General features: G+C 41.9%; 2 protein-coding genes across 2 annotated transcripts in view; one reads left to right on the top strand and one right to left on the bottom strand.

The window, feature by feature from the left end:
- LOC140316197 (trypsin-1-like) overlaps positions 1 to 15350 on the bottom strand; it is a 309543-nt gene that overhangs the window by 84146 nt on the left and 210047 nt on the right. The window lies entirely within an intron of this gene.
- Positions 764 to 4584, top strand: LOC140316179 (uncharacterized). Its single transcript, XM_072393905.1, has 3 exons — positions 764 to 860; positions 1122 to 1592; positions 2812 to 4584. Exons 2-3 carry the CDS (start codon positions 1163 to 1165, stop codon positions 4194 to 4196), a joined length of 1815 nt encoding a protein of 604 aa, XP_072250006.1. The 5' UTR covers positions 764 to 860; positions 1122 to 1162; the 3' UTR covers positions 4197 to 4584.

The raw sequence follows: 15350 nt of genomic DNA, 5'->3' as shown, positions 1-15350 counted from the left end.
ACTTGGTTGGTGTCGGCAGAATGGATGAAGTGCTGCAGTGGACAAAATGCAGGCCTGAGTTTTGAAGGTGTGCTGTCCACAGGTGGATCACACATGTGTTTGACTTGGCTGTGGTCAACAGTTGGTAAGAATATAGGCTGGTCACCAAGTGGGCCAGTCTCCAGACAAAAGACACCCGGGATCTCCTTCATTTCATCATGAGTGTGGCCCAGTGTCTGGTGAGCGCCAACAAACCAGTGGCAGCTGAACGTGGAAGACCAAGTATGTCTCAGAAACCACAGCGTGTCCATCGCAGACCACAAGTTCAGGATGTAAGCCCATGTGATAAATTCTGATAGTAAGAAAGAGGACACCAGATATAAGAAGCCATACTGCAGTGGGAAAAATACGTCTTTTGTGACAAATGTAACGTGTTTTGTGCCACACCAAAACTGATTCAAGGCTGCTCATCGGAAATGTGTGACTACATGAAAACACCCAGCAGGTTTATGTCCTAGCTGATTAGTTGCTACAGAATTCCATTGTTAAAGGCACAACCTTTTTTTTTTTTTTTTTAAAGTTTCATGACATTTTACGCTCATTTAGTCGAAACGTCCATAGTAAAGGACATGAAAAAACAAATAAATGCTAAAAATTGATAGATAGATAGATAGATAAGTAAGTAGGTAGGTAGGACGGCGTTGTCACTTTAACTGTATTGGGGAGTAAAATGAACATCAGTGGTCTGAGTTGGTTGGTCAGAACCAAAGGAAGTATGCGGTTCGCTTCCTGTGTTGTTCCTCGCTGCACACTAATGTCGCCAGCTAGTAAAGGCTAGCTTAAATATAAACCACCTCGTCTGAATTGCTTCCTGTACGACTGTAAGTATCTTCTTTAAAGCCCCTAAAAGCTTAACACCGAGAGCAGTGAAGTCACAACACGGCTACAGAAAACGAACCGCTGCAGTAGCGCTGCTGTGAAATTACCATTGCTGACTGTTTGTGTTGCTTAGCTATGATGCTAACGTTAGCTAACATGCAGCCCAGATGACCAATTATCAAGCTGGTTTATGACTTCACCTTAGTTTGTGTGTGACTGCCTTTCTCATCCAAGACACTTGATTCAGCAATATGTTAATTTAGTCCACAGCACGCCGAGAAGACCAAACCCCAATGGTGACAATATGAAGATGAAATCTGTCAAGAAAAAAGCGAAAAAAGGCGAGAAACACCACGATGAGGTTACATTGAAAACAGAATGTGCATCAGAGACTGAGGAAGAGACAGGCTCTCATGGCGAATACACCAATGGAGAGGATTTTAATATCCTCATAAAGGAGGAACCACTTTCACTGGAGATCGGTGAGGATCGCAGTGAAGACACATCAAGCATTGTAGACACTAAGCCTGACACTATTAGCGATATACAGAGAGACGTAAAAGTCGAGTTTGACTCTGACCATCAGCCGGAGTATGAATTAAGTGAAGATGCTGTAAAGGAGGAGTCAGAGTCGTGGATTAAAGAGGAGAGATGGAGTGAAGAGGAGGCAGAGGAGGCTGGCAACATCCAAGAAGAGTTTGAAGAGGAAGAGGAGGAGGAGGAGGTCTGCACAGGTACAAGCCTGCAGTTAAAACACACACACACACACACACACAGTGTTGCTATTATTTGTTAGCTATTATTGACTTTATTTTATTTTAACCACTGCTCCACGGCTTGGTGTTTTTAATTTGTTAATTCAACTTTCTGTTTGGTTGCACCAAACATGTCCGATGGATTGTGAGCACATATAAGCTGTGTCTCTTCAAAAGCTTAAACCTGTAAAAGCGCCAAAAAGTAGAAGGTAGTTTGCAGAGGTTGCACTGCAGCAATGCTCGATAAGGCAGAAATCTAGCGTAGTTCACTAAAGCTGCTCTGAGAACACGCTTTGAAATTAGTTCTTAAAAGAAATGTATAATGAGAAGAATTTAAAAAAAGCCACATTCCACCAACGTATTACTCAGTTACCCAGATACATCCGGCTGCCTTCCTGTTAAAACAAACGTCCACACAGCCTTGTCTGGTCACAGTGTTTATCTGAGCAGATGTGATGTGATAAGACTGTACAGAGGACTGTGTCACGGACCGTACGGGACACGTTTCGCTGTTGTGGTTGGTTGTAAGTTGATAGTTTTTGCATTTTCTCCCTGGAGCGTTTTGATATACAACTGTTGATAAAGACCTAACACATTTGTGTGGCGATAGCAGAGAGATTACTTTATAAAACAGGCTGCAACGACTTCTAACACCTAATAATAAACCTGTATGAATGTTAAACTTAATTTTTACAAATTCAAATGAACATAAACTAAAAACGCTACAGCCAGACATCATTCCTTTCCCTTTTCCCCATAAATTGTTGATCATTTTAGTAATTTCTCATAGAATTGAATAATTGAATCACATGAATCACTCTATGGATATGAATGAATTTGTACTAGCAGGCTACTTTAGTTTAATTCTGTGATATACTACCCCTGAATAGACCTTTCCAGGGTAGACATGTTAACCTGGTACAGCAGCAAAAGCACAGGTGAGGTAAATTTGGTTAACGATGGTTCAGTGCCATGACTACTCAATTGAATATTTCTGACTACCTCAGCAGGTAACACCTGTAGTTTTCTGTTTTTTTCTGGTTTTTACGGGTCAGAGTGTCAGTCAGATAAAGTATTATAACTATTACAGACATATACACTTACTTGGATTTTTCTGACTGTAAATCAGGGAAGAATAGAATCAGAAAATCATGTTAATGCCATTTGCTGTCTGTGTGTCTTTTTCTCTCCTACTTAGAGTCATCATCTAAGTTTTTTCCATGTCCTCACTGCACTATTTCCTTCACTGACTTGGACTTCTTGGAGAAACATGTGAAGTGGGTCCATCAAAAAGAGTATCTCGCTAATCTTAAGAAATGCCTCCCGAACCACACACTAAACTTCATCCCCAAACACACCTGCAGTATGTGTAGCAGCTCCTTTAAATCCAAAGTGCATCTCAGGGTCCATATACGTGAGGTCCACCCTTCTGCCCCCCCCCGCAGGCTTCACCCTTGCCCAACCTGCGCACGCAGCTTCCAGTACCTGACGAATCTGAAGAATCACTGCCAGCGCTGGCACAACATGTCTGTGGTCACTCAAGGAGGGCATCTCAGTTGTGCTGATTGTGGGAAAAGTTTCAAAGCTACATGGGGTCAAGGACCCCATTTGTGTAATGAACCAGATACCGCAGAATCTGAGGATAAGCCGATCTGTCTGGATACTGGAGTGCAGTGCCTGGAGTGTGGCAAGAAAGTGCGAACACCTCAAAGCCTGGAGGATCACATGCGCACCCACACAGGTGACCGGCCATTTGTCTGCAAGGACTGTGGCAGGAGGTTTGTGGAGCGCAGCAGTTTGAGGCAACACATGAAAATACACTCAGGCGAGAAGCCGTTCAAATGTGAGGTGTGTGGCAAGGCCTTCTTAAGATCACACCACCTCAAGTGTCACTTAACCACACACTCTGGCAAGAAGGAGTATTCGTGCCCGGAATGTGGAAAGGAGTTTGGATTCAAGTCGAGTCTGGATCTTCACGTGAGGACGCACTCAAGTGAGAGGCCTTTCCATTGCAATGTGTGTGGAAAGAGCTTTAACACTCGGAGAAACCTGAGGGTTCACAGCAAGCTTCACACCAAGGAGAAAGCTCACCAGTGCGGGGACTGTGGCCTGAAGATCGGTGACCTCGGGGCTTTAAAAATACACTTACGAACGCACACTGGAGAAAGGCCTTACCACTGCACAGTCTGCGGCAATAGGTTCATTCGCCTTTCGCATCTACGAAATCACCAGCGCACGCACACTGGTGAGAGACCTTACAAATGTAATGAATGTGACAAGAGTTTCACTCAGTCTGGAGACTTGGTGAAGCATAAGAGGATACACTCCGGGGAAAAGCCTTTTGAATGTCCAGAGTGCCACCGCTGCTACACTTCCTCAGGCGACCTGGGCAAACATAGGAGGAGTCACACTAATCTGCGCCCCTACACATGCAAAGAATGTGGGAAAAGCTTTCGCTTGTCAGGCCATTTGAAAACCCACATGTTGACGCACACAGGGGAGAAGCCATATTCCTGCCCAAACTGCCTCCGTAGGTTTGCTCGCTCCCACCATCTCTCTGGACACGTCGCTAAATGTCGCTAAGCTTATCTGAAGTGACTACGTATGGGACAGTCCTAAACTAAAAGTGGCCGTTATGTGAGCTGTATACAGTCTAACACTAGGTTTTTAAGGAACGTGCAAGGCATTAACACAAATCTGTAAATAACTTATTTATTAACTTTCTGTAACACTTTTGAGTCCGATGATTGTTTTAAATCAGAAAGAGAAGTGAAATTACTAATAACGCATGATTTTTTTTTTTTTTTTTTTGTGGGACTGTCCAGCCCTGTATGTTTTGGTTTTTTTTGGAAGACACTATTATACAAAGGCTTGAGGAAATGGGATGAAATAAGAGTCTGTTGGGATGTGCAGATGGATTTGTTTTCCCCATGGTTGAATTATCTGTAAAACATAAATAAAAACTGTGACAAATGCATTAAGACTGGAGACCAACCCCCATTTTTTTCCCCCTTAATACAGCAAAAAATATAAAGATTTAAGCTGCTCTTGCAGCTTAGTGTTGATCAGATTTCTTATTCGCTCCTCTGCAATTCATCAATGTTTTTGGAGTAAACTTGTACGACATCTAAAATATCCCAAACTGTCCATTTCTAGTGGTGTGAAAACTTTCTAAAACAAAAAAGTAGGTCTGTCAGAGTATTTTCCTTGGTTTGTGTATGTGGTGTGGTGTATGCCGGCAGGGCGGATAGTCTTCAAGACGTGCTTCAAGGGCATTTTATACAAGAAGCTCCGCCCAGAAGCTCATTCCTCTTTAAGTTAGCAAAGCGCGAACAATAAACATTAACGTTAATTTCTCCGCATGTGAGGGAAACTGTTTCCAATTTCACAAGTTTTTCAGTGTTAAAACTAATTAAGTTTGGATTCAAAAGCACATGGACATAAATAATATGGGATTAGCAATTTAAATAAACCGTAGTTTATATAATGTGAATATAAGCTAGACTGCTTAGGTAGTGAACAACAAATTGACGTGGGGCTCTGTTAGATTTAGTGGCCACTGTTAACCACACTAAAGAAAGGGGGGGGGACAAAGCTGGTGTCTAAATAAATGAAATCCAGGACAAAAAGCGGCCGAAGTAACCCCAAAAATAAAGTATAACAACCAGAGAGAAAGTTTGAAAAAACCCAGAGGCTACTTAACAAACCTGATGTTCCACTGAGCGACACACCCCCTTTTTAACAACAACGCTCCAAAACTATAAAGCAGATATGAGAGTAAAAATGAGCAAGAGAGCGCAATGTTGACTGCAAACAAGTCAAGGGAGTCAACAGACTGGCATGTACGAAATCTGGCACAAGACAAAGTTTGAGGGTTGGGAATTAGAAGGCCTGCAGGCGTTTGTTAAGGGAGACACTGAGGCAGGCCTAACAGCACACAGAGGACGACGTGAACTGAGACAGTGGAGAGCAGCACAAGTATACTACATCACTTTTAATGTAAATAATTCAAAATGTTGCTGCTGTTGCTTTTCGCCTTATTGCTTTACAATCTCTGCAGTCTGTATCGAACAGGTTGTCCCTGCATGGCTAAAAAAATATATATATATATTTGTTATAGTCTGCTGCTAACCCCAAATGATTTCATAGGAAACAATGCCTTTCCAAAATGATACCTTTTCAGAGTATTTCCTTTGACACAGCTGTTGTTTAATCACAACTACAACATGTCCAAATAGAAAAGACCTCATGGAAAAAAAATTGTTGTTGGGTTTGGGGAGTGTTAACTGTCCAATGCAAAGTTGCCATTTTAAACTGTATGCTCACTTTGGAATGAAGTCATTTCCTATGTAAATGTCCTTACTGCACTTTCTCTTGCGTTTATGTGCAGTGTTAAAGTTATTTGTTGCTCTAAATTAAGTAGTGTTGAATTGCTGAAAACTTTCTTGAGTGATTACATCACCATCCCGAGGCTTTCGTGTTTCATCTGGAGACACAGGTAAGGACCAAAAAGGTTGAAAATGGGCTTTGTTTGGCAAAAATACAAACCAACCAACTACATGCTGGAGCTCACCTTTGACACAAGTTTCGCTTCTTCTCTTTCGAAGAAATTGCGTCACTATGATTTCACCTGCACTTGCGAGTCCAGACGGCAGCATATCGAGACTAATCCAGCTCAGAGATCATCAGAGAAAGGCCACATTTTCTGCTCCCGAGGATCTGCTGCCAGCTGGCACAACGCGAGTGAGTCTATATACTCAAGGTAAACCATCATTGCTCAGATTGTGCCACGAGTTTGTTAGTGAGTAAATCAAAACAGATTAGAGGTCACACACTCAAAGTTATGTAGAGAAACCTCTGTTGAAAAGAGAGGGGCTGCAGTATGGGACACCTAAAATCTTAGATCCATCAGTCACGGCTTGTTTAACACTTACTCATAAGTATTAAAACTATGGTCACCTGAAGTGCAGTCCAAATGCTCACCATGAGGTGCATTCAGTGATCGGGTCAATTTAGTCCTTTTCTTGAAGATTCATATGTTTTAAAGTAACTTATAGAGGAGACTTTAGGGTTGATTTAACCTTGTTTTTACAAGAGTAAAGACTTACCTGCCAATATCCCCAATAATAATATAACTGGAGTAAATAAAGAAGAAAGCTGTGCCTTTCTTTTATTACAAAGCAGTAAAGAGAAAATGTCATGCATAGCCCAAATATTGGCCCTTTCTGTTAATGCACCGCGATTCTCTACAAACACTAAGACCATTATTTTGATATCAGACTCCTTTCCTTTGCTGTAACATGTTTTTAACCCACCAGTTGAGCACAGAAGTCGCTATAAGTCAGCAGTATATTTAACTGGTCCCTGATTTATTTATTTATTTTTATTGTTATTTTCATTTTTTTTTTGCAGTATTGTATTCTGAAGATTGACAATCTAATAGGTTGTACTTACTGTTTTTGAATGCTTGTGCAAAAAAAGGTAACAAATAGACTAAGATAACAAACCCGAAGGCCAGTTTTCTCATACATACATTACACACAGAAGGAAAGAAAAAAAATCAAAGAAATCTTGTTTTTCTACACCCCGGGGGGCCTTATTGAACATCATAAGAAACACCATCCTGCTTTTTTATGACAAGGAAACACAATTTAAGCAAAATGCGTGGGAAACAATAAGTGGAAAGAAGATGAATTGTCATTTTTGTGTGTGAAACATTTGAAATGCATGTTTTTTTTTTTTCCTCTTTCCTTTTTCTCCACCGAGTCCTTTACACTTTCTTTCCTGTTTGGATCGGTGCATATAACCACGCATTGCAGGGCAGTCATCAAAGGAAAACCTTGCTCACTTTCATTTACACCCAGGATATGCATCACTTGGACAAGGGCCACAACCAAACCTGTCTCGGTCAATTCAGTGGGAATTGGTCTATTATTTTTATGTCCGCAATTACAGGGACAGAGCAGTAACTACGACTCCAGCACAGATAACAAAGATATATTTAGGAGTAAATAATATTGACTGTACCTTTGTTTAAAGCTGGAATCAATACTTCTTAAAGCGTGTCCATTTTTCATTTAGCCGCGTCATGTCTGTGTGGAGGAGGGGCGGGGAGATGAATGGGTGGATTCTCTAATTCCCCCTGTTGCAGTTATCATAATTGTTGAACAACCACGGTTTTTAAAGATCGGGCTCCAGGAGAGGCAGGCCACACAAAGAAAGTTAATAGATTTGTAAAATTGAGATAGATTGCAGAGAAGCCATTTTTGGAATGTTCCATCGGTGTGGCAGGCAGATGGACAAATATGATCCTCGGGCGAGGAGGTGGGGAGAGCCCTGCAGCACACAATCACAGGGTGGCAGAGAATGTATCCTGATTAGTAAAGGTGTTACTGTTTAGCCTTCCCATGCAGCGTTTGTCCGTCTTAGCCCCTGCTGAGTGATAGCCGGATACGTCACAGTTTGAGGCCTACATCAGCTTTACAGTCGGCTGAGGCTGCTGTGAGAAGGCAGTAGTTCCTCTCTTGAGGCACCAGGGGGAAATGGATGGCTGTGGAAAGGATGCTTTGGGAAATAAGCTTACGGCATATCTCGTGCTTTGAAGTTTGGGCCATTTGTTAGGGCTGTGATATAGAATAAGCCTGTGCACAGCACTACCTGTGGAGGATATTTTCATGTCCTGTTATAAAGTAACATTATACCTCCACCCTCATAAACAGTGCTGCTTCAGCTGATAGTGCTCCCTGTGTGAGACCTCTGACCCTCTCATTTGTCAGCTTTTAGGATCTGTGAAGGATGTTTTAGAGCAGTTATTTATCCACAGGGGCCTGCATTTGTTTCTGTCCGTTTTGATATCGGCCATTGTTTTCACATTTGATGCATTGATGCTTTTCTCTGCTCCTCAGAAACCTTCCCCATATCCAATTTTCGACTATCCTGTGTCCAATTTTCCCTAATATGGAGCTGATTATGGTATGATATTTTCCTTCCCTCCTTTCAGTGTTCCACTCTTTTCCTCTCCTGTTCCTATTTTCCCTTGATTCCCTTTCACTCTCCTTCTTAGGGCGCAACATACAGCTGAATTATACGAATATGTACAGAGTCGGTATGTTTCATCTGCACAGATGTAGGTGCGTTGCAGTGGATAAGACTCTACAACACATCACCAACAAATCAAAACCTTACATTTATTGAGCCTCCCCTGATCCCAAAGCCAAATGGCAACATTTTTTTCAATCTGCCCTGTTTGACAGACAGTTGGTAGTGTTTTAGGTTGCAGTCTGAGGATTGAATTACTCCATATTGAATCTTATAAAAGTCCCGTCGAGGGGATTTTCTTTTTGTGATGTAATTTGAGCTATCCAATTTTCCTTGTATTTACTGTCTATATTTTGTCAATTTGGCAGAGGAACACATTGTGTGCGTTGGCGCTGGGTGTCACTGGTGTCGTCGCGCTACAGTGATTTTGGTGTTGGCTGGCCTCAGAGGTCAGTGTGTGGGAAGAGATGGTGGCTCTGCAGGGCTTTGCAGCAGCTCTTGGCCTGTCCCTTTGGGCTCCGGTAGGCCCACATCCACTCCTCTCATTCACGAGGGGGTCAACACACGGGTCAATACACACAGTTTGACTCGCCGCAACACACTGGTGTGTGTGGGCGTAGATGAAACCGGGTATTTTTGTGGGCTTTGGTAAGCTGCGGCTTGCTTCTCTCCCTCTCAAGTCCAAATGTGCCTAAAAGCATGGCTCACACAAAGGAAGAGGAGAGAAAATGCCATTAAATTGTGCTGCATTGAGTGCTGAGAGTGGGCTGCAGAGTTGCACATAAAAGGATGGAAAGACACTGTTTATTCCCTATTAGTATCACCACATTGACAAGCTGGTCAAGAGGTATGGAAGAATTCTCTCTGCCTCAGCCATCTCTGAGAAACTACGTCAGTCTACACTTGTTTCAATCTAAGCCAGCTGCAATCGTGGTGACTGCCAGTGTGGAGCTCTCGGCCACGGCTTCCCTCCTCCTCATCTCGCTGTAACCTCTTGCTCTCTCTGTCTCTTTAGTGGAGGAATAGAGATGTGGAGGGCAAGAGAGACTGACAGTGTGCGTTCCCCTGCTCAGTAAATATGAACTGCACCCAGCAGACAGACTCATTCATCACAGGGGGAAGAGGGGGAAAAGAGGGTGGAGAGGCAGGGTGAAGGGATACAGAAAAGACTAAGAGAAATGTCCAAAAGACAGAGAGAGGGAGGGAAGAAGAGGAGAGGTGGGAGGAATAGGAAGCAGATAGAAAGAGGACGGAAGAAAGGAAAGTGTTTTGGGTGGAACGAGTGGGAGAAAGAGATAAGAGACCGAAAAGGGGGACGCAGTCTTGGATGATTGAAGGATAGATAAAGGGTAGTGGATGTGCATGGGGAGGAGAAATCTCAAACATGGGATCACTGATGAAATATTGGGGGACATTATATATCTCATCACAAAGAAATCTTCTTTTGTAACCGCTGGCCTTCAGCATGTTGCTCCGACAGCAATGTTCCTTTTGCTGCCCCGCAGTTAGAAAACTCACGCCTCACTCGGACTTGACCTTGAATGCTTGCACTTTAAGGAATATTCTCTTTAGGTGACGTTCCAGTTTGAAAAACTTTTTCAAAGTATTTTTTATTCACAATACCAATTAGGCTAAAGTCAGTATTTGATGGCCGTCATTAATTAAACTGTTAGATTCAGTGTTTAGTTCTGGCTGTTATTTGAAATGATGGTTATTTTGGTTGTTGAACTGTGATCTTTTTTTTGTTGTTGTTGTTGGTAGATTTTTGCTTTCTTTTTTATAACATCAGACATTTTTGAAAATGCTGACAGGTGCGTCCCAAAGCCAAATGTAACATCCTTAAATATGTTAAATAGAAGGATGATCGGTTTCCTTCAACAGAAAACTAAACGAAACAGAACACATGACGATTTTGACATTTCCTGCCTGAAATGTACTCGGATGTATTTGTTGATCATTTCAAAAGTAGAAAACCCTTGTAGCTGTACTTTGTATTTTATTCACATCAATAAATTATGTGAAAAACTAAAACCAAACTCATCACTAGTCTTTTACACTTAATATAAAATCGCTTTATACTGTAATTGTAATATTTTCGGGAGTGTTTGCGATTTTATGCAGGACTGAGACAAAATAATTTGTGATTAAATAACATATCAGACTATGCTGTTGTGACTTTACGGTACCGTGCGGTGAGGTTTATTAGCAGCTGCTTCACTGGTCACTAATACAATAGTAGGATGGGTTTTTTTGTGCTTTTGACTTATTTATGGGATTTGTTGATTACCAAATGGAAACAATATGACTGATATCAGGTTTACAGCGTGTTCTGGGAGAAGAAAGTAAAGAAAAAATAAGTAACCATCGTCTCTCAGCCAAATACAGATTCCTTAACAAAGAAGAAAAGGCCCACTTCAATTGAAAGAAATATAGATGTTAAGGTGTAAATACATATTTGTTTCTGACTTTTAACCAAAGCTAATGGTATCAAAACCAAAGATGAGTACTGATTCTTGTCTCATTATTGACGCTTTTTGACTCAATTTATTTTTTGCAGTGAAACTGCATTTAGAATTTATGCAGTTCTGGTCGACATGTAAAACTGTGGAAACATTATGGAAACGTTATCTCCATTACTTTCAAGCACGGTTTATGACAGTAAAGGCAAACGGGTGCTGATCTTCCTTTGAGAACGTGGTGTGACCTCAGCATGTGGAGAGGACAGCATTTCAAATCGCCAATCCTTCACATGAGCCTGTCTTGGAAGCATCTGTCACTGGATTTTTTTCTTTATGCACCATCACTTACGACTCCTCAGATTTGTTTTACTGAGGTGTGACCGTTCCAAAGGACGCCTCGCCGTATGCAGCTCTGATAAAAGCAACTACAGAATATTTCTTGTATATCCCAGAGTTTTTTGAGCTTTCCTATTCAGGTTCTCAGTTTCCCTGTCAACTTCCCGTTTTCACTCTCACCCATACCAGCTCCTTTCCATCTTTTTCCACTCCGCAGAAGACAGCAGAGGGAGAAGATGATGTGTGACAGATGCCATATTTCGACTTTCTGTCAGGGAGATTAATATTGACACAATGTGTTTCTTACCACGGGCTTGTTGACTGTGTGTGTTGGACTTTGATTTCATTATCTTCTGCTCAGCCACTTTTTTCTTAAGAATCAGACAATAACAGATGTGGCGACTGAAATAGAGACATTGATATTGGAGGGGATGAGTGAACAAGTCATATTGGGTGCATTGGCCATCAGACCATCCCCCCCCCCCCCCCCCCCCCCCCCCCCCAAAGAATTCCCAAAGCACAGAAACAGTTTCATCAACCCTTTCAGCTTGTCGGTAGGGTGGGCTGTATATGCTGCTGGACAGGTTGCCATAGTGGTTTCCATTAATTAGTGATATATAAGATACTATAAATAGTCATTGTTGACTATCCACTGTTTAAAAGTTACACTGCTAATCTGTTTTTTTTTTTTTTCCTGAGCTTATATGAACTTGTCAAGGTGAGAAGAGCTGTGTTGTCACTATGAGTACATTTAAAAAAAGGTAATCTGAGTCATTGTAGCACTTCAGTTTGCCACTGATAAATGCTTATATGTTATTTTGATAAATGCATTTTCAAAGCTCTTCTAAACAATTGGTTTCTTTTGCGAAAAGAAATGGCTAAATTGCAAAGTTAGTTTTCATTTATTACCCTTTAATAGGAAGGCCTGATATCAGCTATTGTTGTGGAATCAGCATAAACCAAACAGATTTTTGCTTTTCATTATGGAAAAAATAACTCCATTCTGCCTCCATAAGAACTTTTACTTGTAAATCGTTGTAGTTTTGTTTCGCCTTAAAGAATACGAAAACTTCTCGCCACCACTAATTTCCACAAATATTTTTTTGTCAAAAAAGAAAGCATTGCAGTAAATACCTATCTTGCCCTTTACCATATTATGATAGATTTGATATGAATTTATAAAGAGGCTGGTTGCACTGGGTTTAGAGCCTTGCCCTTTTTTGAGTTTATTCTTCAGGCGCTCCAAACCTTCCTTTCATAATTCCCTTCACCTTTCATTGTCTTACGTGCCCATTAGGTCTGTAGATGTGCAATGAAATTAAATTGGCTAACTTTAATTCCTGCGCTGATTTGAGCACTCTCCGGTTACTAACCGGTTTCGTTTTTCCAAGGTAAAACTCGCTGGCCTTCGTCTTCAACTTGGAAGCCTCTGAGAACTTTGCGACATTTATCAAAATATTTCTGAGGTGGATACAAGAGATGGATCCTACAGCTTCCTGATTTTGTCATTTCAAAGTGTGGTGCTTGCTGTTAGTGGAAGAATAAAATCAATAGGCCTCCCTGGAGAGGAGCAGGTATAGGCTTCTAGTCCTATGATATGAGAGAGGATGCGAAACGGGAAACGCAGCCGTGGACGGAGGAAACGGGGAGGAGCAAAGCAGCTTCATTGAATAAACAAATAGGAGGCAAAACACGAGAGATAATGCAAGAAGGAGACGAGAGACCGATGGGGGAAACAGTTGTCGCCATAGACTTTTATTGACTTTTTTTCCCCCTCCTTTGTCCACGTGACCACCAGATAAATTCACACAGAGAGGGAGAAGGGTAGTGAGGGGAGAGGGAGAGAAATGAGAAAATAAATTACTCTGGAAAGATATGACGATAGGCTACACGCGGCTTTAAATCTAAAAGGGAATTCGCGACACACTCGACCAATTTGTCACTGTGCTTTTTGCCTCTTTTCATTTCTTTTTTGATACTTTGCCCCCCCATTATTTTTCACCCCGTCTATACCCCGATGCCCCTAATTTACCCCACTTTTCCCACGTAGACCTGTCCAATTCTTCTTCACTATGTGTTTTCCAAATCTTCCTCAAGATCTACACATTGTAGAGATGTCACTGCTTTGTGATGATAAAGGACTTCTTTTTTTCTCCCTTTCCTTCTGTCTTCTTTCTGCCATAAAATGTATTTTCCCCGTACGGCAAATCCATAAATCCATCCAGCTGAACTCATCTTTCAGTAGGTGCCCCTTCATCAGTGACTACAGTCAGATCTGTGCCTCCTCCTCCGCAAACACAGGTCTATCAAAATCTGAGAGAAAGAAGGAAATGAGATGCATCGTAAAAAGAAGAATGAGAGGCCCAGGGTAAAGGATGGCTTGAAAAGAGATGGAAGAATGGAATGGAAAAGAGAAAAGAAAGAAAACACAGACTTAAAGTATACCCCCCTCTCTTTTATTTAATTTAGACGCCAGGCGAAAATCGATCCTGCCATTCGATACGCAATCCGAATCAAGGCGAATTAAGCGGGCGGAAATTAACTCTGAAAATATTTTTGATGGAGTGGCTTGTAGTCTCTCGGCCAAATGGACTGCAAAGTGGAACAAATGACAGGGGCCTAGTGGTGGAGACAGCGCCGCTCCATCTTCCATTAGGCCGTAATGGGATAGGTCCAGCCCCCTAGCTCGACTCGGCTGCATTAATCAAAACAGCCGCTATATGAAGATTTATGGTTCTCCACTCCAGCGAAGCCGAAGCCGGAGCCAGTTCTCACTGTGTATGTTTGAAGGAGGGGGTCGGGAGTCTCTCTCCCCCTTTTTCTCTCCTGTCTTTCCATCTATCCTGTAGGCTTTGCCCCTACCTGTGGGCCTATACACAAAATGTGTGTCGCACCTCTGCACACACACCTTTAATCCAGGGACTGTGTAATTTCATCTTGTCATTTATTGTCAACATTTGTGTCAAGCACTGATTCCTTTGTTGACTATCTAATATACTTGCAATGGCTGTTCTATATGCATATGAGCATGCTGCTTAATCAAACATTATCATAAGTGATGTGGCGGAAAATAAAAAAAAGGCTCTAGATGACCTTCATACAACACGAGGCAAATCATAAACAGAAATCAGATGTTTAGAAATGCAGAAGCTTTTTCTTTGAGTTTGATCATGTCATCTCCAGATAAAGAATTAATGTCAAAATAGGATTAGTTGTTCTCATTAATTGTTCAGTAGTTTCTCTGTGCTTTGGAGACCTTCTCAAGTAATATTTCTTCTTCTATTCTCCTGCCTACACTGTATCGTTTGCCTATTGTCACCTCTTTCCTGTCCAACCAAACAAATGGCAAACAAAATGGGCATCCTCTGGTGTTCACTAGTGAGACATTTTATATTAAAGGCTGCACAGCTGAAGCTCTTCTCTCCATGGCAGCCTATTAGGAGTGCATAGCCCAGTGAGCAGACCACTGCTGTGACGAGCCAAAGGGACAGACAGGGGGAGACAGTGTGACGGAGAAGAGTGTGGCGGAGTAGATGGGAGCTGGGAACCTTCCAAAAAACTTCAGCTAAGTTTCCATGAGATGAGACTGATCGGACCCACTGCTGAGAGACCATGTTTTACTTTCTTTCTTTTTCTCTGTTTCTAGGGGGAGGATGGCTGAACTCTTCCCAGCTGATGGATCACACCTCCATCTCTTCACACACACAGTTCTCCATTACCTAACTTTCACAGCTCTTTCCTATTCTCCCCTCCCTTAACCTGTGTATCTTGTCAGCAGTTTTTTTTACCCATTATTTGTGTCCCCTCTCTTTCCCCTCTATCTAGCTCCCTATCTTATTCCACTTCAATCTCTATATTCCCCCATTCCCCATCATCTGGCCTCTAACTCTCCCGTGTGGATAAA

Source organism: Leuresthes tenuis, unplaced genomic scaffold (genome assembly GCF_036924035.1).
Source record: "Leuresthes tenuis unplaced genomic scaffold, fLeuTen1.0.hap1 SCAF_10, whole genome shotgun sequence".
NCBI lineage: Eukaryota > Metazoa > Chordata > Actinopteri > Atheriniformes > Atherinopsidae > Leuresthes > Leuresthes tenuis.
Note: the sequence above shows the minus strand (reverse complement) of the source record. Positions and strands in the feature narration are given on the sequence as shown.

Bases quoted from the DNA above. Each gene is read 5' to 3' on its own strand.
- LOC140316179 (XM_072393905.1), top strand. From the start codon at position 1,163: ATGAAGATGAAATCTGTCAAGAAAAAAGCGAAAAAAGGCGAGAAACAC. The intron at 1,593-2,811 runs GTACAAGCCTGC...TCTCCTACTTAG, and splicing joins GGAGGAGGAGGTCTGCACAG to AGTCATCATCTAAGTTTTTT.